This window comes from Oncorhynchus mykiss, chromosome 3 (assembly GCF_057628025.1).
Source record: "Oncorhynchus mykiss isolate SJ-2025 chromosome 3, ASM5762802v1, whole genome shotgun sequence".
Classification (NCBI taxonomy): Eukaryota; Metazoa; Chordata; class Actinopteri; order Salmoniformes; family Salmonidae; genus Oncorhynchus; species Oncorhynchus mykiss.
Genome location: NC_143024.1, coordinates 51,368,357 through 51,392,656, shown reverse-complemented (window position 1 = coordinate 51,392,656; position 24,300 = coordinate 51,368,357). Strand labels below are relative to the sequence as shown.

Below are 24,300 nucleotides of genomic sequence, written 5' to 3'. Positions count from 1 at the left end.
ACAAACATTGGTGCAGTGACTGAGGATGCCAGCTGTTGGGGTCCCATCTTGAGGTTTTGAACTGGAGCTTGGCCAACTCACTCCCCTCTCCAGTAGTGCAGTACTGTATATAGGGTGGCATTTGGGTGTCCCCATTGACTATCTCCTGGAAGAACTGTGTGGTCAACCAAAATCTCTGCTCCCCCTTCGTCAGCCATCTTGACTAGCACAGTTGAACAATTTTTCTGAGAATATACACAAGTTACCCATTTTCTTTTTCCCCAAGTTTATTTTTTAAATGAAAACATTAAAAAAAAACATTTGTGGATGGTGTTCAAACCAGAACATAAAGAATATATATTTTGAAAGTAAAAGTTGTATAAAGCCCATTAAACTGTAAACTTATATAAAGTCAATTTTAAAATCGTATGCTTTTTTTTTAAAGAAACAAAAACAAAGATTTCAAAAGGTTCTAAGTGCTTTATTAAATGTTGTGCATGGACAAAGTTTGTAATGTCCAATTGCTTAAAATTCCAAATTAGATTTTACTCCAGCCCATATAAATAAGTAAGATTTTAGATTTGTCTCTATACTCCCACATTTTGGATTTGAGACTAGGGCACCTTTTATTTGAGGGATTTTCATAAATATTTTACTGATTAGAAATGAAACCACTAGGTATCTAGTCCCCCCCATGTGAAGAAGTCATAACTATTTTGACATATACACTTAAAGTGTATTAAAGTAGTCAAACGTATATTAGTTTTTGGTCCCATATTCCTTGCATGCATTGGCAACATCAAGCTTGTGACTAAAGTCATTGGATGCATTTACAGTTTGTTTGGGTTGCGTTTTACCCCCAATAGTAACTGAATGGTGAATGAGGACTTGAGTAATTTTCTTAAATGACTCCTGTTTCTGAACACTTCTCAATTAATCCTTATGACATGATTAAGAAAAGTAATGAAAAAAAAAATCATGATGAGTGAGATGCAGTTCAGAGGCTACAACCAAACATGCTAACCTAAATTATCCACAATTCATTCATGATTATCCATAATCATGGTAGCCTCCACATGGATATAGAAGTGATCAGAAACATCTATTCTTACAATAAAATTGACTCCAAAATGGTACAAGACATTATTCACCATTCAGTTCATATTGGGCAAAACATACTGCAAATGCATCCAACAAGCTTGTAAAGACACAAGCTTTTGATGTAGTCATTGTGTGCGTGCCAAATGGCAAAAGTATTGCACTATACAGGGATAGGGTGCCATTTGGGACTAAGCTCACTGGGAGCCCTAAAGTATGCACAATCTATAAAACCTAACTAATGCATCCTAACCCACAGATACACAATATATAGACAAAAGTATGTGGACAGCCCTTCAAATGTGTGGATTTAGCCATTTCACTTATTGCTGGCAGGTGTATAAAAACGAGCACAGCCATGCAATCTCCATAGAGTGACATTGAATTGCCTTACTGAAGAACGCAGTGACTTTCAATGTGGCACCGTCATAGGACCCCACCTTTCCAACAAGTCAGTTCATAAAACGTCTGCCCTGCTAGATCTGCCCCGGTCAACTGTAAGTGCTGTTACTGTGATGTGGAAATGTTTAGGAGCAACAACAGCTCAGCCGCGAAGTGGTAGGCCACACAAGCTAACAGAACAGGACCGCCACGTGCTGAAGCGCGTAAAAACTCTGTACTCGGTTGCAACACTCACTACCAAGTTCCAAACTGCCTCTGAAAGCAATATCAGCACAAAAAAAAAAAAATGTTCAGGGGCTTCATGAAATGGGTTTCCATGACCGAGCATCCGCACACAAGCCTAAGACCACTATGTGCAATGCCAAGCGTCGACTGTAGTTGTGTAAAGCTTGGAAATGCGTTCTCTGGGGTGATGAAGCACACTTCACCATCCTGCAGTCCGAGGGACAAATCGGGGTTTGGCGTATGCCAGGAGAGTGCTACCTGCCCCAATGCATAGTGCCAACTGTTAAGTTTGGTTGAGGAGGAATAATGGGCTAGGCTCCCCCTTAGCTCTAGTGAAGGAAAATCTTAACGCTACAGCATACAATGACATTCTAGACAATTCTGTTCTTACAACTTTGTGGCAACAGTTTGAGAAAGGGCATTACTTGTCTCAGCATGACCATGCCCCCATGCACAACGCAAAGTCCATACAGAAATAGTTTGTAGCAGTCGGTGTGGAAGAACTCAACTGGCTTGCACAAAGCACCGACCTCAACTCCATCGAACACCTTTGGGATTAATTAGAACTCCGACTGCGAGCCAGGCCTAATCACCCAACATGTGTCCGACCTCAAAAATGCACTTGTGGCTGAATGGAAGCAAGTCCGCGCAGCAATGTTCCAACATCTAGTGCAAAGCCTTCCCAGAAGAGTAGAGGCTGTCTTAGCAGCAAATTAATCCATATTAATACCCACGATTTTGGAATGAGATCGACGAGCAGGTGTCCATATATTTTTGGTCATGTAGCGTATATCTGCAAGACATTAAATGCATTCGGTTTTCTTTGACCAATAAATGCAGAAATGCATCTAACACACTGACAACATCATAGATTTTAAGTTAAAACACTATGTTGAATCTTAAAAGGCCAAATAAAAAACACTGCCCAAACAAAATGTACCATTAGTCTCTACTTTGTGTTCACAGTGTCATTAGCATTGCTCTAACACTGACTTACTCTGCTTTCCATGCTGCATCCTTCAGGCTTGACCTTTGTGACTTCAATGACCGTGGTAACTTTATTGCATACAGAATAATCACCAAAGCCTAATTTTAAACTCCAGGAGATCAGGTCATGAATTCTCTCAACAGAAGTGTAGACTTTTTACTAGATAAAACAAAATCTCATATCTGCAGATAAAAAAAATTAAAAAATAGTTCCAGACAGCTGTATTGTGGCAAACAAAACATCATGCCCCTTGTCTAAAAAAGGGGAACATTTGCTTAGGAAGTCTTAAAGGATTTGACACATACAGCTTACCCTACCCTTACCTAAGTAAGGGGAAGATGTGTCAAATCCGTTTACTTCTAAGCAATTACAATTATATACAAAAAAATCTGCCTGAAAAACTGTTGACAGTCAGACTGGTTGACAGTCAGGAGTTAAATATGGTAACCATTTTTATGGGAGGAGATGCACATTTGTACAGCATATTAATATATGTACTAAGGCAAATTAAAAGTAGAAGAAATTACTTTGTGGGTTCCAACCAAAAAGCTTATCTGTGCACAGAAATAAAGACATGTGGGTGGGGAAGGCAAGTATCAGTGCAAATGCTTCAGCTTGCGTAGCCGCAGGGGGTTTCGCAGGGCCTCTGCGTTTGGGATGTTGGAGACCTCTCGGTTGGGAGAGCAGAAGAGCACCCTACCACGATGATTGAACATGTAGAAAGACGGGTGGTTCCTCAATGTGTCAAACGTCCTAAAAAATGAGAAGAGGGCAGTGAATAGTTTGAACTATACTCATGATTATGTTCAGTGCGATAGGTCAATAACAATAGGGCCACTCATATAGGCAAGTCAATTATTATGCTGATTTGCAACACTATACATGCCAACTACAACAAGTGAAATCCCTGGAACACTTAACAAAGAGCTGCAGTCGGTTTCAGAATGGGGTGGCCTTCTGGCCAGCATCCTGGAATCACCTCTTCACTGTTGATGTTGAGACTGGTGTTTTGCAGGTACTATTTAATGATGCTGCCAGTTGAGGACTTGTGAGGTGTCTGTTTCTCAAACTAGACACTGTAATGTACTTGTCCTCTTACTCAGTTGTGCACCGGGGCGTCCCACTCCTCTTTCTATTCTGGTGAGAGCCAGTTCACGGTGTTCTGTGACTGGAGTAGTACACCGCATTGTACGAGATCTTCATTTTCTTGGCAATTTCTCGCATGGAATAGCCATCATTTCTCAGAACAAGAACAGACTGACGAGTTTCAGAAGAAAGGTCTTTGTTTCTGACCATTTTGAGCCTGTAATTGAACCCACAAATGCTGATGCTCCAGATACTCAACTAGTCTAAAGGCCAGTTTTATTGCTTCTTTAAATCAGAACAACAGTTTCAGCTGTGCTAACATAATTGCAAAATGGTTTTCTAATGATCAATTAGCCTTTTAAAATGATAAACTTGGATTATCTAACACAACATGCCATTGGACCACAGGAGTGATGGTTGCTGATAATGGGCCTCTATGTAGATATTCCATATTTTTGTTTTGTTTTAATTGGCCGTTTCCAGCTACAATCGTCATTTACAACGTTAACAATGTCTAAACTGTATTTCTGATCGATTAGATGTTATTTTAATGTACAAAAATGTTTTGCCTTTCTTTCAAAAACAAGGACATTTCTAAGTGACCCCAAACTTTTCAACTGTAGTGTATCTACAACAGAAGCTAAGATGGCGAGAAGTCTGTCCATGATAAAGTGCTGCTCTGCCTTCTTAATAACACTATCAATAAGGCAGGTCCTACAGGACCTAGTTTTGTCGCACCTGGACTACTGTTCATTTGTGTGGTCAGGTGCCACATAAAGGGACCTCGGAAACTTACAATTGGCACAGAACAGGACAGCTGGCCCTTAAATGTACACGGAGCGCTAACATTAATAATATGCATGTCAATCTCATGGCTCAAAGTAGAGGAGAGCTTGACTTCAACACTACTTGTATTTGTGAGAAGTATTGACATGTTGAATGCGTCGAGCGGTCTGTCTAAACTACTGGCACACAGCTCGGACACCCATGCAAACCCCCACAAGACATGCCACCAGAGGTCTCTTCACAGTCCCCAAGTCCAGAACAGACTATGGGAGGCACACAGTACTACATAAAGCCATGACTACATGGAACTCTATTCAACATCAAGTAACTGATACTGCAGTAGAATCAGATAAAAAAAAAGATAAAAATACACCACATGCAACAGTGGGGACTGTGAAGAGACACACGCATATACATGGATTTTGAGTTGTAGATATGTGGTAGTAGAGTAGTGGCGTGGCCTGAGGGCACACACTTAATGTGTTGTGAAATGTATTGTAATGTTTTTAAAATTGAAAACTGTCTCAATTCTGGTGGACCCCAGGAAGAGTAGCTGCTGAGCTAATGGGGATCCATAATAAATATAATTACTGAAATGAAGGCTTACTTGTTTTTCAGCTCTGAGGATGCATCCATATCTTTAAACTCTCCAGAGATGTGGACAATACCATAAATGGTCAGAACAAAAGCTAACAAAGTCTGTAAAACAATCTGCAAAACAAAATTAAAACAATAGATATATTTTTCTTTTGAAATATGTTAAGTCAAAACGGTACAATTAATAGAATGGATCTACATCAAAGAATGGAATAACTTACTTGCTATTTAGTATTAAATAACTTACATCTATTGGTAGGGTTTCATTTTCTTTTTCTGTCAATCGCATGTAGGATCGATCTGGTGGGGGAAAAGAACAACATTTATCACACTGGAATCAATGTGGCTACAGCTGAGACAAGTGGGTAGCTAGTCTCACTGCATCCATAGCAGATGTTGCAAGCGGCAAGGTAACTTGCGTAACTGTTAGTACTTTGGCTTTTGGAGCATAGCTTCCAACTGGATCGTGGATTTCCTGACGGGACGACACCAGGTGGTGAGGGTAGGAAATGACTCTGTACACTGATCCTCAACACAGAGCCACCCCCTCCTCCACGGATGTGCTTAGCCCCCTGCTGTACTCTCTGTTCACCCATGACTGTGTAGCCATGCACAACTATAACTCAATCAAGTTTGTTGACTACACAAGAGTGGTAGGCCTGAATACTAACAGCGAGAGACTACAGGGAGTAGGTCAGAGCCAGGGAAATAACCTCTCTCTTAACAAATCGAAGGAGCTTATCCTGGACTACAGGAGACAGAAGAGAAATCACACCCGATCCTCAGGGTCGCAGTGGATAGGGTCAAAAGTGGAGGTTGGACGATTAATCGGAATGGCCGATTTCAAGTTTTCATAACAATCGGAAATCGGTATTTTTGGGTGCCGATTATTTTTGTAATTTTTTTTTACAGCTTTATTTAACTAGGCAAGTCCGTTAAACAACACATTCTTATTTTCAATGACGGCCTAGGAACGAGGCAGTACGACAGTTTTTTACCTTGTCAGCTCGGGGATCCAATCTTGTAACCTTACAGTTAACTAGTCCAACGCTCTAACCACCTGCCTCACGAGGAGACTGACTGCCTGTTACGCGAATGCAGTAAGCCAAGGTAAGTTGCAAACTTAGCATTAAACTTACCTTATAAAAAACAATCAATCAACGACTGTCGTTGCTCCAATGTGTACTTAACCATAAATTCAATGCCTTTCTTAAAATCAATACACAATTATATATTTTTAAACCTGCATATTTAACCAAAATAAATCCAGGTTAGCAGGCAATATTAACCAGGTGAAATTGTGTCACTTCTCTTGCATTCATTGTACACAGAGTCAGGGTATATGCAACAGTTTGGGCTGCCTGGCTCTTTGCGAACTAATTTGCCAGAATTTTACATAACATTGAAGGTTGTGCAATGTAACAGGAATATTTAGACTCATGGATGCCACCCGTTAGAAAAAATACAGAACGGAATAAACGTTTTGTTTGAGGTGATAAGTTTCCGGATTTGACCTAAGGCTCGTATTTCTGTGTGTTTATTATAGTTAAGTCTATGATTTGATATTTGATAGAGCAGTCTGACTGAGGGGTGGTAGGCAGCAGCAGGCTCGTAATAGTCAAAGGTATATGGTTTAGAGAGAAATAGTCGACGCGTTATAATTTCTGTAATAACTTGCGGCTGAACTTGAAGGGGTTCCTTCGTTATTTTACTGTTCATGTCTTCCATAGAGAATGTTTTGATCTAATTCAAATAAGGTCTGTGTTTCGTGCAGGCTTAAACCACCTGGGCGTTTTGATACCCGTGTAAATCTCACTAGGATAAGGTAACGTTTGTCAAAATATTTTCATAAATCCACTCTACAAAAAAAAAAAAAAAAAAAAAGATCTTTGCTTATATTTAGCCAATATTGATCAGAGTTACCTTGTCCTATGGATATCTACACAGTTGTAAAATTGGCAAGGTGGTATAAGCCTACACAAAACACAGACCTTATTTTAAGTTAATCTAAAAATATCCTATGGAATAAATGAATGAACGCTTTTCAGATTTTGCTAGGTGTCATGGGAATTATGACTCGCACTTTGGTAGTCAATTCTTACCATGTCCATTATTAAAATAGGATTTCCTGCATATATAAATTACAGTTTTTGTTTTCAACATTCATCACAGGCAACTTAAACTCTATTTTTTTGTTTGTTTTTGTCTTCCAATAATCAGTATCGGCGTTGAAAAATCATAATCGGTCGACCTCTATTCAAAAGCTTTAAGTTCCTCGGAGCGCACATCACCGAGGACCTGAAATTGTCTCGCCACACCGACATCGTGGTGAAGGCACAAAAGTGCCTCTACAACCTCAGGCAGCTAAAAAAATGTTTTGCCATGGCCCCTAACCAGTGGTGTAGTACTCGAGACCGGTCTCGGTTTTGTCTGTGTTGGATACATTTTTACCCTGTCTTGACTCGGTCTCGGAAAATGACAACTAGTCATTTCTTACCGAGACCAGTGGAGTGAAAATTAATAATTATCAGCTCCCATTCAGCCAGCCCATAAAACCACTTCGCCAGGCTAATGTAGTCACACTCCTTCACGACACAATATCTTATTGTCTATTGAAACCTGGGCTTCCTACTTTACTTGTAACATTACTGTTCTTTACTTTAGTTGAAAAATATCCTCAAGTTCATCAGAATTTCCTTGACTCACTGGTAGGAAAGAGTGGGGTACATTGTTTGAAAGTTGCATGCTCACTATTAATGAATGGTGACTGGGGGAAGTCTCAGACCCCTAGCCGGTCTCCCGGTTCTGACTTGAATCAGTCTCAGTTTAGGTGGTCTCGAACACAACACTACCACTAAGACCCTCACGAACTCTACAGCTGCACCATTAGAGCATTCTGTCAGGCTGCATCACCGCCTGGTACGGCAATGGATCTGCCCTCAACCGCACAGCTCTCCAGAGGGTGGTGCAGGCAGCCCAACGCATCACAATGCTGCCTGCCCTCCTGGACATCTACAGCACATGGTGTCAAAGGAAGGCCAAGAAGATCATTAAGGACCTCAGCCACCCGACTGTCCCGAGCCACTGACTGTTCACTCAGCTATCGCCCAACAGAGACAGGACAGCTGCATCTTAGCTCAGACCGAGAGGCTAAAAAACAGCTTGTATTACCAGGCCATCACTGTTGAACAGCTATCGCTAGCCGTCTACCAGGTGATGCTTACTCACACAAAACACACAAGCTATCACACACACTACATACACAAAGCCAATGCTGTCCCACGCTATAGATATTAAACCACTCGTCATTTCCCATTTCACACAGTATTTAAATACTGTATCCCCGACATAGCTCATAATATTTCTACTGTACATTGTTTATATTCCATAAAAATAGATAGAAAAACATTTTAAAAATCTGCCGTTTCCAGCTACGATAGTCATTTACAACATTGTCAATGTCTACAATGTATTTCTGATCAAGTTGATGTTATTTTAATGGACAAAAAAATGCGCTTTTCTTTAAAAAACAAGGACATTTCTAAGCTTCTGAACGGTAGTGTATGAACTTTTTTACATTCAATTCTAGCTGATCTTGTGTAAATTCTCACATAGTACATACGTAGATTGCATTGATTACTGCCTCGCTGCTATTTGTGTTAATCAGATTCGTCCCGCAGTTCTTGATTCCCTGTCTTTTTTCCCCATGCAGTAAAATGTCAGACAATTCAAATGTATTGTTAGGATAACGATTTCGCTGCACCCGCTATAAAACCTGCTAAATTGTGTACGCGACCAATAAACCTGCTAAATTGTGTACGCGACCAATAAACCTTGATTTGATTCCTTGTTTTTCATTGAGTACGTGTTAATATAAAGTCACGTACATCTAACAGAACGCGTTGGCAGCAAGACATTGTTAGCTACTGTAACGTCAGTAGCTTTGAGACACATCAACGTGTCTGTGAACTAAAACATGTTCTGTCCCGACGGTACCAGCTAGCTGCATACTATGCCAATAACATTACATGCTAAATCGCTAGCTAGTAGTTAGCCATCTGGTTTAAGGTTCATTCTTCCTCGCTTGATAAACTGGTTTGGTTTATGTTTAACGAAAGTTAGCTAGCACGCGCTAGTTAACAGGCCGCAGTACACTGCATGGTTGATATGACTGTGTATTTAGATCTAAACAGCGAAATAAAAGGCCAGATATGTGTATCTTATTGTATCGCACTTACGTTGTGCCGCTGAGAAAGCAGCATGAGCCAGGGCAAATAGACCAACCCCTACGACATCTCTCCAAAAAGACGAAACCATGTTCAAGAGAAGTTATCTATTTTTCTTCTTCGATGGGGTTTAAGAGCGGTTGGCATCCAATGTTAATGTTGCATTACCACCACCAGCTGGACGGGGTATTGAATAAGACACAAACAAAACATTACGGGAAATGGGAAAAACGACATAATACAAAATTAAACACGTCAACTAAGAAAAACCATCCCACCTCTTCAATCACAGTCCACTGCTAAATACATCCCTACTCAGGGGCCTGTGATGGCGGAACATTCACTGACAGGATTTCCTGCACTGGCTCGGCTGTGAAATCATAACGCCCAAAAAACGTTCAGCAGCATTCAATTTTCTTCTACTTCTACTCTTGTGCTGTACATTTTTTTACCATATCAATAAAAATACAAAGTCCACCTTTTTAACATGTAGCATTTCAATATTCTTTGTTTTTATTTCACCTTTATTTAACTAGGCAAGTCAGTTAAGAATACATTCTTATTTTCAATGACGGCCTAGGAACAGTGGGTTAACTGCCTTGTTCAGGGGCAGAACAACAGATTTTTACCTTGTCAGGGATTCAATCTAGCAACCTTTCGGTTACTAGCCCAACACTCTTAACTACTCGGCTACCTGCCGCCCCACTGTCCTTTGTATTCATGTTACCTGATTAAATTGCTGTACAATATGATCTTGTTGCCGTCTGATGCACATTCAGATGTCATAAATCAGCACTGCAGAGCTCTCCCTGTACTATGCCGTGCCTTGATTCTATTACTGTTGATGATATCTAGAAATGTGCACGTTCACCCTGGCCCACCTACTGTTGCTATCCCCAATTCTAACTTGCGCTCTGATATCTGCTTCACTGATTTCTGCTAAAATGGATCAATTGAAAGTGTGGGTTCACAGCTCCAATCCAGATGTGTTGGTCATTGCTGAGACGTGGTTAAGGAAGAGTGTTTTGAATACTGATGTTAACCTTTCTGGTTATAACCTTTTTCTGCAAGACATATCTTCCAAAGGTGGGGGAGTGGCAATCTTTACCAAGGATCACCTTCAGTGCTCGGTTGTCTCCACAAAGTCTGTCCCCAAACAATTTGATATGCTGGTTTTAAGCATGAAGCTTTCAAATAGCTCTTTGTTGACTGTTGCTGGGTGCTATCGTCCTCCATCAGCCCCGGCCTGTACCCTACATGCCCTAAGCTCTCTCCTGGCCCCTTACACTAAGTCTGAATTTGTCCTGCTAGGTGACCTAAACTGGGACATGCTTAAACCACGGGACCAAGCCCTAAAGCAATGGGACTCCCTAAATCTTTCTCAGATTATCACCAATCCCACAAGGTATGACTCCAAACACCTAGAAAAGGCTACCCTCCTTAATGTTATCCTTACAAATAATCTTGATAGGTATCAGTCTGGTGTTTTCTGTAATGACCTTAGTGATCACTATTTTACAGCCTGTGTTTGTAAGGCCTGTGAGTGAAACGACCTGTCCTGATTTGTCATAGACGCTTGCTAAAAAACTTTAATGAGCAAGCCTGAAGCAAGCATGAACTGGCCTCTGTAAAATGATATAGCATCAGCTTGATCCCCTCTGTTGAAGAAGCTTGGACCTTCTTTTTTGTTATTTTCAGTGGTATTGTTAACAAACACGCCCCCGTGAGAATGAGGATTAAAAACAGGTTCAGACCCTGGTTCGACTGTGATCTTGCAGAGTTACTCCACCTCAGGAATTGCATTTGGCGAAAGGCTTGGCACATGCATACTTAGACTGACTGGCTATCGTTCAGGCAAATTAGAAATAAGTGCACTCAGGCTATCCGGAAGGCCAAAGTTAGTTACTTTAAGGAGCAGTTCTCTCTCTGTGGGTCTAACCCCAAGAAGTTCTGGAAAACGGTTAAGGACCTGGAGAATAAACCCTCCTCCTCACAGCTGCCCATGTCCCTTAATGTTGATGATGTGGTTGTTACAGACAAGAAGCACATGGCTGAGGTCTTTAATCACCACTTCATTAAGTCAGGATTCCTATTTGACTATGCCATGCCTCCTTGCCCATCCAACATTTCCTCATCTCCCACCCCTTCTAATGCAACTATCCCCGATTCTTCTCCCTCTTTTTCCCCTGCCCCGCTACAAAGTTTCACCCTGCAGGCAGTCACTGAGTCCGAGGTGCTAAAGGAGCTCCTTAAACTTGACCCCAAACTTTAGACCCTTTCTTCTTTAAGGTTGCTGCCCCTATCATCGCAAAGCCTGTCTCTCCTTTCTGGGGAGGTTCCCATTGCTTGGAAGGCAGCCACAGTTCGTCCTTTATTTAAAGGGGGAGATCAAGCTGATCCTAACTGTTATAGGCCTATTTCTAGTTTGCCCTGTTTATCAAAAGTGTTGGAAAAACTTGTCAATAATCAACTGACTGGCTTTCTTGATGTCTATAGTATTCTCTCGGGAATGCAGTCTGGTTTCTACTCAGGTTATGGATGTGTCACTGCAACCTTAAAGGTCCTCAATGCCCTTGATTCTAAGCAATATTGTGCTGCTATTTTTATTGACTTGGCCAAAGCTTTTGATATGGTAGACCATTCCATTCTCGTGTTCCGGCTAAGGAGTACTGGTGTCTCTGAGGGGTCTTTGGCCTGGTTTGCTAACTACCTCTCTCAAAGAGTGCAGTGTTTAAAGTCAGAAAATCTGCTGTCTCAACCCTAGGCCCCACGCTTTTCTTAATTGACATCAACAACATAGCTCAGGCAGTAGGAAGCTCTCGCATCCATTTATATGCAGATGATACAGACTTATACTCAGCTGGCCCCTCCCCAAATTGTGTGTTAAATGCTCTACAACAAAGCTTTCTTAGTGTCCAACAAGCTTTCTCTACCTGTCACGTTCTGACCTTAGAGAGCCTTTTTATTTCTCTATTTGGTTAGGTCAGGGTGTGATTTGGGTGGGTATGGTTCCCAATCAGAAGCAGCTGTCTATCGTTGTCTCTGATTGAGGATCATACTTAGGCAGCCTTTTTTTCCACCTTTAGTTTGTGGGATCTTGTTTGTGTGTAGTTGCTTTCTGCACTGAATGTAGAGTTACGTTATTTTTTTTGTTGTTGTTTTTTTCAGTGTCATTTAAATAAAAGTGAAATGTATGCCTACGACGCTGCACTTTGGTCCAATCCATCTCTAAACGAAAGTGACACTACCCTTACCTTGTTCTGAACACCTCCAAAACAAAGGTCATGTGTTTTGGTAAGAAGGCCCTTCTTCCCACAGGTGTTACTACTACCTCTGAGGCTTTAGAGCTTGAGGTACTCACCTCATACAAGTACTTGGGAGTATGGCTAGATGGTGCTGTCCTTCTCTCAGCACATATCAAAGCTGCAGGATAAGTTTAAATCTAGACTTGGTTTCCTCTTGTAATCGCTCCTCTTTCACCCCAGTTGCCAAACTATCCCTGATTCAGATGACCATCCTACCCATGCTAGATTACGGAGACATAATTTATAGATCAGCAGGTAAGGGTGCTCTCGAGCAGCTTGATGTTCTTTACCATTCGGCCATCAGATTTGCCACCAATGCTCCTTATAGGACACATCACTGCACTCTACTCCTCTGTAAACCGGTCATCTCTGTATACCTGTTGCAAGACCCACTGGTTGATGCTTATTTATAAAACCCTCTTAAGGCCTCCCTCCCTATCTGAGATATCTACTGCAGCCCTCATTCTCCACATACAACACTCGTTCTGCCAGTCACATTCTGTTAAAGGTCCCCAAAGCACACACATCCCTGGGTCGCTCCTCTTTTCAGTTCGCTGCAGCTAGTGACAGGAATGAGCTGGAACAGACACTCAAACTGGACAGTTTTATCTCAATCTCTTCATTCAAAGATTCAATCATGGACACTCTTACTGACAGTTGTGGCTGCTTTGTATGATGTATTGTTGTCTCTACCTTCTTGACCTTCCAAGATAATATGCTTCTAAATTAGAACAAAAAGTAACAACCAACAACTTAAAAATATGATATTCAAAGTATCATTATTATGTTGGACTGACATGCTAAATCTAGTTCTGAATGTCAAATGTGCTTGGAACATTTCAACAGACTTTGTCTTGATCTTTCTCCTCTGGAATGGCCATGAGGCAAGTAAGGACCAAATTATAACTTGGAATGTAGTTTGGATCTGTCTACACATATTTGCCCATGCAATTTAATGTTTGCCTGCTAGGCAAGCTAGCCAGGCAGAGACAGGAACGAACAATACGTAGCTAGCTACAGTGCCTTGCGAAAGTATTCGGCCCCCTTGAACTTTGCGACCTTTTGCCACATTTCAGGCTTCAAACATAAAGATATAAAACTGTATTTTTTTGTGAAGAATCAACAACAAGTGGGACACAATCATGAAGTGTAACGACATTTATTGGATATTTCAAACTTTTTTAACAAATCAAAAACTGAAAAATTGGGCGTGCAAAATTATTCAGCCCCTTTACTTTCAGTGCAGCAAACTCTCTCCAGAAGTTCAGTGAGGATCTCTGAATGATCCAATGTTGACCTAAATGACTAATGATGATAAATACAATCCACCTGTATGTAATCAAGTCTCCGTATAAATGCACCTGCACTGTGATAGTCTCAGAGGTCCGTCAAAAGCGCAGAGAGCATCATGAAGAACAAGGAACACACCAGGCAGGTCCGAGATACTGTTTAAAGCCGGATTTGTATACAAAAAGATTTCCCAAGCTTTAAACATCCCAAAGGAGCACTGTGCAAGCGATAATATTGAAATGGAAGGAGTATCAGACCACTGCAAATCTACCAAGACCTGGCTGTCCCTCTAAACTTTCAGCTCATACAAGGAGAAGACTGATCAGAGATGCAGCCAAGAGGCCCATGATCACTCCGGATGAACTGCAGAGATCTACAGCTGAGGTGGGAGACTCTGTCCATAGGACAACAATCAGTCGTATATTGCACAAATCTGGTCTTTATGGAAGAGTGGCAAGAAGAAAGACATTTCTTAAAGATATCCATAAAAAGTGTTGTTTAAAGTTTGCCACAAGCCACCTGGGAGACACACCAAACATGTGGAAGAAGGTGCTCTGGTCAGATGAAACCAAAATTGAACTTTTTGGCAACAATGCAAAACGTTATGTTTGGCGTAAAAGCAACACAGCTGAACACACCATCCCCACTGTCAAACATGGTGGTGGCAGCATCATGGTTTGGGCCTGCTTTTCTTCAGCAGGGACAGGGAAGATGGTTAAAATTGATGGGAAGATGGATGGAGCCAAATACAGGACCATTCTGGAAGAAAACCTGATGGAGTCTGTAAAAGACCTGAGACTGGGACGGAGATTTGTCTTCCAACAAGACAATGATCCAAAACATAAAGCAAAATCTACAATGGAATGGTTAAAAAATAAACATATCCAGGTGTTAGAATGGCCAAGTCAAAGTCCAGACCTGAATCCAATCGAGAATCTGTGGAAAGAACTGAAAACTGCTGTTCACAAATGCTCTCCATCCAACCTCACTGAGCTCGAGCTGTTTTGCAAGGAGGAATGAGAAAAAGTTTCAGTCTCTCGATGTGCAAAACTGATAGAGACATACCCCAAGCGACTTACAGCTGTAATCGCAGCAAAAGGTGGCGCTACAAAGTATTAACTTAAGGGGGCTGAATAATTTTGCACGCCCAATTTTTCAGTTTTTGATTTGTTAAAAAAGTTTGAAATATCCAATAAATGTCGTTCCACTTCATGATTGTGTCCCACTTGTTGTTGATTCTTCACAAAAAAATACAGTTTTATATCTTTATGTTTGAAGCCTGAAATGTGGCAAAAGGTCGCAAAGTTCAAGGGGGCCGAATACTTTCGCAAGGCACTGTATCTAGCTACACCTGTCCTTGCAGAAACCTTGTTGTTCACATATTCACAACATGTTCAAGGAAGCAGTGCAAACCTTGACCTTGTGCAGAAGCCATTTAGTCAATAATCTAACAGCCAAACTAGCTAAATGAAATAACTGGGCTGGCTAGTAAGATAGATAACAAGCAGCTCTTCCAAGTCAGCTAGGATTGAGATGTTTCTGCTAGCTATCTAAAGCTGAAGTCGAGTTTTATTTTCCTGACATTGTCATAGATTTTAATACAACTCCTCTTTTTTAGGTAACGTTATAGGTATTCACGTATTCAGATGTTCCTGAGTACTGGACAGACCATATTTTCCAGAATACATTGACAAGGTATGTAAATATCTTCAAATGTCTGTTTTTTGATTGTAGCTCACATTAGGGCTTATAAAGCCCTATGATTTCCGCAATGCGGAATCCAGAAATTTAAACAGAATACACGGTACCCCTCGGACAGGATACGCAGGATATTTTTATTACAGTTTCCCAACATTAATGTGAATAATAGGTAGTAGATATATCCTGTATTTTTAAATAAACCAAAATGGATTGAACAAGTTAGGCAACAAAAAGTAAACACGGAATTTCAGAAAATAAAACAGCAAAAGTATTTCATAGGGCCCTATTAGTGTTTTACACAATGCGTTGTCGCCCAGGCAGGTATTGACAATGTGTCTTCCTTATTTTAGAATGAGATAGCATATAATATAGTAATAATGTTTTAAGCTTATATATACACACAAAAATAATTGATTGTATCTTAATTCCGTAGGGATCAGGCGGCACGTGCAATGTAAGACGCAATGATCTGCAGTTTTGCTGCATTCAAATAAACAGAACTTTTGAAGCACTATAGACTGAGGCATGGACGTAATCGAACACTGCCCTGCCTCCACCCAGATTGCATCTGTTCCTTCAAAACATGGGGTTCCCTTAAGATACATTTGTCAAGGCAACATGCAACTGGCAAGTCAGTAAGGCCAGGAGAGGTATTTTCTTTAAAATGTGAAATTTGCAGAGCTTGCAGTTTTTCAACAGATTTTTTTTTTTTTAACACCTTGGAAACCATCTAAAGAAACACGAAACTGTCTATCAATCAATCAAATGTATTTCTAAAGCCCTTCTTACATCAGCTGATGTCACAAAGTGCTGTACAGAAACCCAGCCTAAAACCCCAAACAATGCAGGTGTAGAAGCATGTCCTCTGTGTATTTGACAAATGCGGATTCAGAACAAATGTATATGGTACGCTTTCATCTCATAGGAGTCGAAAACACAATCCTCATTCTCTGGGCGACTTTAGAACTATAATACAAAAACATATTGACCATTCAAATAGAAGAGGAGGAAACTATAGAAGAACAAGAATTACAAAATGACACTGAGCAAAAAATGTCACCTTTTGCTAAAATTGGAAAGTATTTACAATGTGTCAAACAAGTGTATCAATGAGGGAGTAGAGGAACTGCAATTCATATCGTGCTCTGTGTCAGGTCCAGTCATATAATACATTGTTAATTACTGTTTAAGGAAACATGGCTGTGTAATTGACAATTACATAATCTCAGATTTGGTTCAAGATGTCTGTGACAAATCCCGTGAGTGTTACACTTTTCTTCTGTTGAAAGAGAGGAGGACCAAAATGCAGCATGGTTATTTGTAAACACCTTTAATAAAGATGAAAACACAAACAATATACAAAAACAATAACCGTGAAAAACCAAAACAGCCCTAGCTGGTGCAAACAAACACAGAGACAGGAACAATCACCCACGAAACACTCAAAGAATATGGCTGCCTAAATATGGTTCCCAATCAGAGACAACGATAAACACCTGCCTCTGATTGAGAACCACTCTAGGCAACCATAGACTTACCTAGACTACTTCACCAAACCACAATCCCATAACCTACAAAAAAACCCTAGACAAAACACACCACATAAATACCCATGTCACACCCTGGCCTGACCAAAATAATAAAGAAAACACAAAATACTAAGGCCAGGGTGTGACAATGAGCACAGTTTTAGGGCCGGATAGACCCATCGCCACACCGTACAAGAGGAAGCAGTTTAAGAAAACGTTTCTGTGGTGGAGCCGGTAGAATATATACTTGATGCAAAGAAAGGAAGAAGTTTACAGTATGTTCCTATTCTGCAGTCACTGTTACAAGTATTGAGCAACAAGGACATTCAGGAGAAAGCTTTAAAAAGTAGGAGTATTTTTATGATGGCACACATTTCAAAGAAAATTACTGTTTATCAGGAGATGAATTAACCCTATCTTTACTTCTCTATGTTGATGACTTTGAAGTGTGCAATCCCCTTGGAACATCCCACAAAAATCACAAAATCACAGGAGTCTATTGGGTGTTGGAAAATGTCCCATTACAGTTTAGGTCTACACTCAAGTCTATTTACTTAGCTGTTCTCTGCAAGGCTGCTGATGTTAAAACATATGGATATGGGAAGGTGCTAGAGCCACTTTTAAAAGATCTTGCACAATTAGAGGAGGAAGGACTTTTTATTCCTGTGCTGGGAAAGATACTGAAGGGCACTGTTTTTTGTGTGGCGGCAGATAATCTTGGAACCCACTCTATTGGTGGATTTGTAGAAGGTTTTAGTGCAACGCATGTCTGCAGGTTCTGTTTTGCAGAGCTATCTGTGATCCAGGTAAAATAAGGTAGAACTGGGGCATTCCAACCCAGAACAAAGCAGCAACATTCTGAACAAATACAGACAGTTTTAGAAAATCCAACCTTAATACATTACTATGGTGTGAAAAAGCAGTGTGCTTTGGCTGAGAAACTGAAACATTTTGATGTACTGTCTGGCTATCCACCAGATGTGCTGTATGATTTTTTTTGAGGGAATCCTGCCTCTGGAACTAGCATTGTGCTTAAAGGTTTTAATCAATAATAAATATTTTACTCTGTTGGAACTCAACAATCTTAGCACACAGTTCCCCTGTAAGCGGATAGATAAAACTGACTGCCCAGAATCAATTCCTCTTGACTTGATGAATCCAAGGAAAATAAGTATTGGAGGAAATGCTCATGAAAACTAGTGCCCTACTGCATCTGCTTCCATTCATTATAGGAACTAAAATACCTGTAGGTGAACCATCATGGGAAATTCTTATGGACCTCAAAGATATTGTTGAACTTGTGGTTTTGCCAATTCACACAGAATAATCAATTTGGTACCTTGACAGCAAGATCTCAGAGCACAGGCATAGATTCTTAGAGGTTTTTCCTCGGGATAGTCTTATCCCAAAACATAATTTCATTGAACACTACCTACCCGCAGCTGATGAAGGCATTTGGACCCCTTATAGCTTTTTGGACTATGCGCTTTGAAGCTAAACAGTTTTTAAGCGGATTGTTCGACAGACCAACACCTTTCAAAACATTTTGCTGTCTCTTGCAGTGAAGCATCAACTAATGCTTGCGTACCATCTGCATGGCACCAATCTTGTCAAGCCTGCCCTATCTGCCACAAAGCTGTCCACTGTTGCTTTGGAAGTGTTAAAGGATGACATAAAGGAAGCGGTACAATTTTCTTTTCCAGATGAGACTTTTGTTCAGATGGCAAACACACTTTCCTGCAATGGTACCAACTACTCGGTTGGAAGGATCCTAACCTACGGATCGACTGGAGGTCTACCAGACTTTGTTGAAATACTTATAATGAACGTTGTTCATGGTGAACTCGCTTTTATTGCCAAGTGTTCAGAATGCTTGGTATAATGAGCACCTTAGGGGGTTTGAGCTGGAATCCACACAGAAGCTTAAGGTCATTGAGCAAAAGGAATTGGCAGACATCTACCCACTAACAGCATATGCTGTTGGCCAAAAGTGCATGGTAACCCTGAAGCACCATATTTGCCTGTAATATTAGGTAACAATCTTTTAAAATTGAATAGTTTTAAATTTGGTGTATTTATACATGGGTTTAAAAAAATGCATTGCTCATAGAGCTCATACCGAATGTAATATTTAGTGTAGAATAGAAATGCTTGGTTTTGCATGTTTATTATTATGAGATCTAGTAAGCAGCACTTGATATCGATTTAATGGAATACCAATGTTTGACATCATACCCATTTGATAACTTTTATTCATTTTTTCTTGACAGGATCACTTTCGCTACAACAGAACAGAAACATCAGGCTACGGGTCCTATTGGAGGGCCCCTGATATCCGTAAGCTAACATTGCCTTTTGGAATCCCTGCTACTGTGGCTGAGCTTGGCACAATTGTGCAAGAGACATTTCAGCTTCAAAAATAATTTGTTCTACAATACATGGAGAGTGCATATGGAGATCAGTTATTTTCTTTGCTTGATACTGAAGACCTAAAGGATAAAGACACCATCAAAGTGGTTGACCTTGACGGCCCACCTCTTATTACTTTAAATGTACAAGAACTCAATAACATCTCCACAGATACATCAGATGAGAGGTGCTGCCTTGGATCACGTGATACTGTGATATTGTCCTCTCCAGAAAGTACCTCTTCCCAACGCTCCAGTCCGTGGCCATCTGAGTTTGAAGTTCCTCGCTTTGCTTATGATACAGAGCTCATTCTTGAGGCAGCTAATGAAGCACACATGAAGGATGGAACACTACTCAACAATCTGCCTGTGAAATCAGACATCCTGGAAAAACTGTCTGAAAGGATCTTCCAGTTTAGAGCCTATCCGTCAAGTCTACAAATTTGGCAGGTTGCAGAAGCTTTGGTAAAAAAAACACCCATGTCTTAAAGAGCTTGGGTCCTTCTCAGGCCTGTACGGATGGCAAACCAGCCGAAAGTACAAGATGGGCAATTACAGATCGAAACTGAGAGGAATTGGTTGCCTAGAACTGGAAGTGAACTCTGTCAAGAGACAATCACCAGAGGACAAGCCCGTTGCCAAGAACATAAACAAAACAAAGAAGGCGGAGGTAAATGACCTCCCACCCCACCCTGCTGGAGAAACAGATGAGACCCTGGAGAGGGAGCGAGTGGAGATACTGGGAGAAGTACAAATACGTGACAACCACAACATTGTGAGTGCCAAAATGGCAAGGACCTTCTCATATCGAAGACAAGATGTCATTCAGGCCCTTCCTGTGAAGGACTTCAAAGATAGCTGGCCAGCCTTGTTTGAACCCATTCAGGTACAGTCAATGTAGGTAAAAAATGTGTATTGATTTAAATATTTTGTGTTGTCTTGCCCTAATATTCTAATCTACAATTAAATATGTATTAAAGATTAGTCTAAACATTCTCACTCTGCACATGCTTTGGGAGGGGTTTCCTAATAGCATTCTGGCTCTCAGATCATCCTTTGTCCTTATCTGATCAGAAGATGTTTCCTCCCCCGTCTCCTCTCTCTCAGATTAAGGAAGACTTGAGAAGAATTACAACTGTTGCTCTTGAGTCCACCTTTATCCAGAAGCTGGACAAATATACACCAAAACTATTGGACTTGTTTAAGACAAAAGGAGGTGCTGTAAAGGAGGACATGCAGAAAATCCTTGAAGTTCTGTATGGGGTATGCACAGTAACACTTTCACAATAGTATATAGGTTGTACTGTGTATTTATTTGCCGGTATTAAATGCAATTATTTGTATAACATCATATTACAGTGCAACACCAGCCAGGAAAGTGTAATCCGTGGCCTGATCATATACCTCGGTGAGAGGGTTGAAGAACTTATCACAGAATACAAGGTAAAGGTTTTTATTTTTGTATCCTTATTTATCTCTAAATTAGATCTTCCCTCTCTCTCCTCTCAAGTTGCACAGTTAATCTAGTAGCCTAGTCTGTTATTTCTTATTTTCTTTCACCCCGGATGCTGACGACACCATGATCCGAGAGAACCTTGTTCAGCATGTGATGAAGGTGTTCACTGTGAAGGATCTGTACCAGAATATAGAGCATGGGATCTGCACCAGAATACAGAGCATGGGATCTGCATCGAAGGAGCAGAGGAGAGGAGGTCCTGGCTGGCCTCATCTATGGCTTAAATCTAAAGTACCCCAAAGAACTGAAGTATACCTTTGAGGTGTTCCAAAAACTATTCTTGGAACTTGATGATCTCAGGACCTCCCCACGCGTCCAAGCTCTAAAGATGAAGTTACTTGTTTTCAGAGATATCTAAAGATACCAATGAGAACTCTCAAAGGGCCACTCAAACTGTGGTCTAAACCCTACTCAGTAAGCTGAAAAGCTAGTTGCTAGGTGGTATAAGCGCTACAGTTCCCATGATGCTCTTTGTCAGGTGAAGTCCTAAAATACATTGTCAATTCCTGTTTAAAAAAACAGCTTTGTTTTAAAACTTAGTCCATATGCACTAGTGGATATCTGAGATTATTTGTCAGGTGCAAGCTATATGGATGTAACTTTACCTAAGGAGGCATGGTGGAGTTATTCCCAGAATGCTTATACCTGTCAAAAATATGTCCATATGGGCTTCACTAGTGCATATGGAGTCAGGTTTAAGGGATAATTTGGCATATATTTTGTAACAATATGTGCAATGTATGTTTTGAAAACCCATGTTTTGATTAATATCAAACCGTTTGAATGAGGTTTTATTTGAGCTAAAGTTCATATTGTGCTTTGTGTAAAGTCTATTAAGACAAATCGTTCATTTATGTTTGTTAAAATATTTCTTTGTTGTTAAGGGGCACACAGACCACCAGAAATGTTTTGCCAAACTGTACAAGATGTGAGGTCAAAGTGCTAATCCCAAACTATCACCTAAACCTTATGCAGTTGTGAAGATTTAAAAGTATTTGTAGTCAGGTGCAAGCTATCTGGATGTAACTTTGCCTAAAGAGGCAAGGTGTAGTTGTACTCAGATTGCTTACAGATGACAAAATATGATTGCCTAACAAGTAGGGTTTAAGGGACAATTTGAGATTGAAGTTTGAAAAAATTATAAAATGATAACATTTATTTTATTCAAAATAAAGGTGTGGAAGTTTGAAGTTGAACACTGTTTCTTTTGCATATTCCCTTGTATAGAAATAATACTTTTTTGTAAATTATCCTAAGTATATTGAGGTAACTATTTGCATCAGCTTTTTAAGTATAGTTGTGAGTATATATTTGAGTAGTAGGAACCCAATTTAAATACATTTTACTAACCTGAGTACCATAAGTAACTGAGCAAAATACATTTGTTGATAAAACATAGAATATCAATTACGATACTGAGTAAATTCAGGAAATTAAACGTACAATATTAGTTATGTAACTGATTACATTAAGTATATTAGACTTATAACATTAGTTATGGGACTTGAAGGATTTAAGCAGGTCAACAACAACAAAAATGTTCTGAACCTGATAAAATTAAGTTGAATGAAAGGAATTTTTGAGATCCAGTTAGTAGATTGCACTTCATATATTTAAATCGAAGTGTATTATACTTAAAATATCCTCCTTGTTGGATTTACTTAAAAAAGCTGATGCAAATAGTTACCAAAAATGTTTTAAGTAAAAGGGGCACAATATTTTTTACAGTGAACGTTTGTATCATGTTTTTGTGCTGCTACCATATTGTGTTGCTACCATGTTGTTGTCATGTTGTGTTGCTACCATGCTGTGTTATGTGTTGCTGCCTTGTTATGTTGTTGTCTTTAGGTGTCTCTCTTGTTGTGATGTGTTTTTTGTCCTATATCTATATTGCATAAAAAAAATTGAATCCCAGGCCCCGTCTCCGCAGTAGGCCTTTTGTCTTTTGGTTTGCCGTCATTGTAAATAAGAATTTGTTCTTAACTGACTTGCCTAGTTAAATAAAGGTTAAATAAATAAATTCCTCAGTTGATGAGAAACCTTACGGTGGCAAAAAACATTTCTATACATTTTGCTTTCAATTGTTTGGTTTTGATTTCAACATCCATTATTTCACTGTCTTCGAAAATATCCTGTTTACATTTTCAACTTTACTTTTCTTGTTTACAATTTATTTTATTTGAAATTCAATACATATTGTGTGAAATTGGCCCCATGCTATATACCTGTTTTCAAAACATTCAGTACTCTCATAACATTCACTTGACGTACTGGCAATCAAGCTTCTTTCCTGGACCGCTGAAAGATGCTCTCTTCCCTTCTTCTCTAGACTCTTTTACCACCGGCCAAAGTTTTTTCCCTAGCAGCAGCATTTACACATATTTATACACATTTATACATAATACAAAATTATCAACGACTTACAATTTTTTTCATATAACTAGGCAAGTCAGTAAAGAACAAATTCTTATTTACAATGACAGCCTACCATTCTGCCCCTGCCTTGTTCAGAGGAAGAACGACAGATTTTTTACTTGTCAGCTCGGGGATTCAATCCAGCAAACTTTCAGTTACTGGCCCAACGCTCTAACCACTAGGCTACCTGCCGCCCCTACATTGCTACATCAAACATGTATAACAAAACAAAACACAGGTATAAAACAAGAAAATACTACACACAAAAAAATATATATAAATAATAATAAAACAAATTCTAGTGCAATTGTATTCACTCTGAAATAACGTCTTAACGAGATGATTAAAATCAATCCAAAATATTTGTAATTTGGGTATAGCATTCTGGAATATTTGTTTGTGTATAAAGTATTTGGCAACAAGAATAAAAAATTCACAATCATTTCAGTGGTCTTGTTATCATTGCAATAGTAACATATCCTTCATATCAAAAACATGGGTAGTGTTCAAAATGGTAAATAAATATTCAGCAAGGTTTTTCCAAAATTCTATCACAAATTAACATTAGTGAGTCAGATGTTCACCTTTTTCACAGAAAATGCAGATATCAATAGCCACAAATTTGGACAACATATTTGGACAACATGGATATATTTTATGTAGAATATTTAAGTGCACTTCCTTAAATCTGTTTGGTATACAGATTCGTAAGGTATTAACCAAGCTTTCAGGAATAAGCATGTCCAGAA

General features: G+C 39.8%; 1 protein-coding gene and 1 long non-coding RNA gene across 4 annotated transcripts; one reads left to right on the top strand and one right to left on the bottom strand.

Moving 5' to 3' along the window:
- Positions 1–248: 248 nt before the first annotated feature.
- On the bottom strand, positions 249–9,762 carry LOC110519960 (ER membrane protein complex subunit 5). Its single transcript, XM_021596874.3, has 5 exons — positions 9,666–9,762; positions 9,400–9,564; positions 5,409–5,461; positions 5,172–5,275; positions 249–3,445 (listed from the first exon to the last, which is right to left on the bottom strand). The coding sequence occupies exons 2-5, from the start codon at positions 9,476–9,478 to the stop codon at positions 3,289–3,291; spliced, it is 393 nt and encodes a 130-aa protein (XP_021452549.1). The 5' UTR covers positions 9,479–9,564; positions 9,666–9,762; the 3' UTR covers positions 249–3,288.
- On the top strand, positions 7,737–23,050 carry LOC110519961 (uncharacterized). Of its 3 annotated transcripts, XR_002472914.3 has the most exons (5): positions 7,737–8,374; positions 15,601–15,677; positions 19,483–20,506; positions 20,728–20,883; positions 20,980–23,050. It is a non-coding gene; the product is annotated as an uncharacterized LOC110519961 (long non-coding RNA). The 3 variants fall into 3 exon arrangements; XR_016494685.1 differs by lacking the exon at positions 7,737–8,374 and having other exon boundaries at positions 15,475–15,677; XR_002472915.3 differs by lacking the exon at positions 7,737–8,374 and having other exon boundaries at positions 15,475–15,677; positions 19,483–20,517.
- Positions 23,051–24,300: the final 1,250 nt, after the last annotated feature.

Excerpts from the sequence above, each read along its gene's own strand:
- LOC110519960 (XM_021596874.3), bottom strand. The coding sequence starts at position 9,478 with ATGGTTTCGTCTTTTTGGAGAGATGTCGTAGGGGTTGGTCTATTTGCC. Across the intron at positions 5,462-9,399 it reads TGCTTTCTCAGCGGCACAAC|ATCGATCCTACATGCGATTG; the intron begins GTAAGTGCGATA and ends TTCCCCCACCAG. Across the intron at positions 5,276-5,408 it reads ATGAAACCCTACCAATAGAT|ATTGTTTTACAGACTTTGTT; the intron begins GTAAGTTATTTA and ends TTTGTTTTGCAG.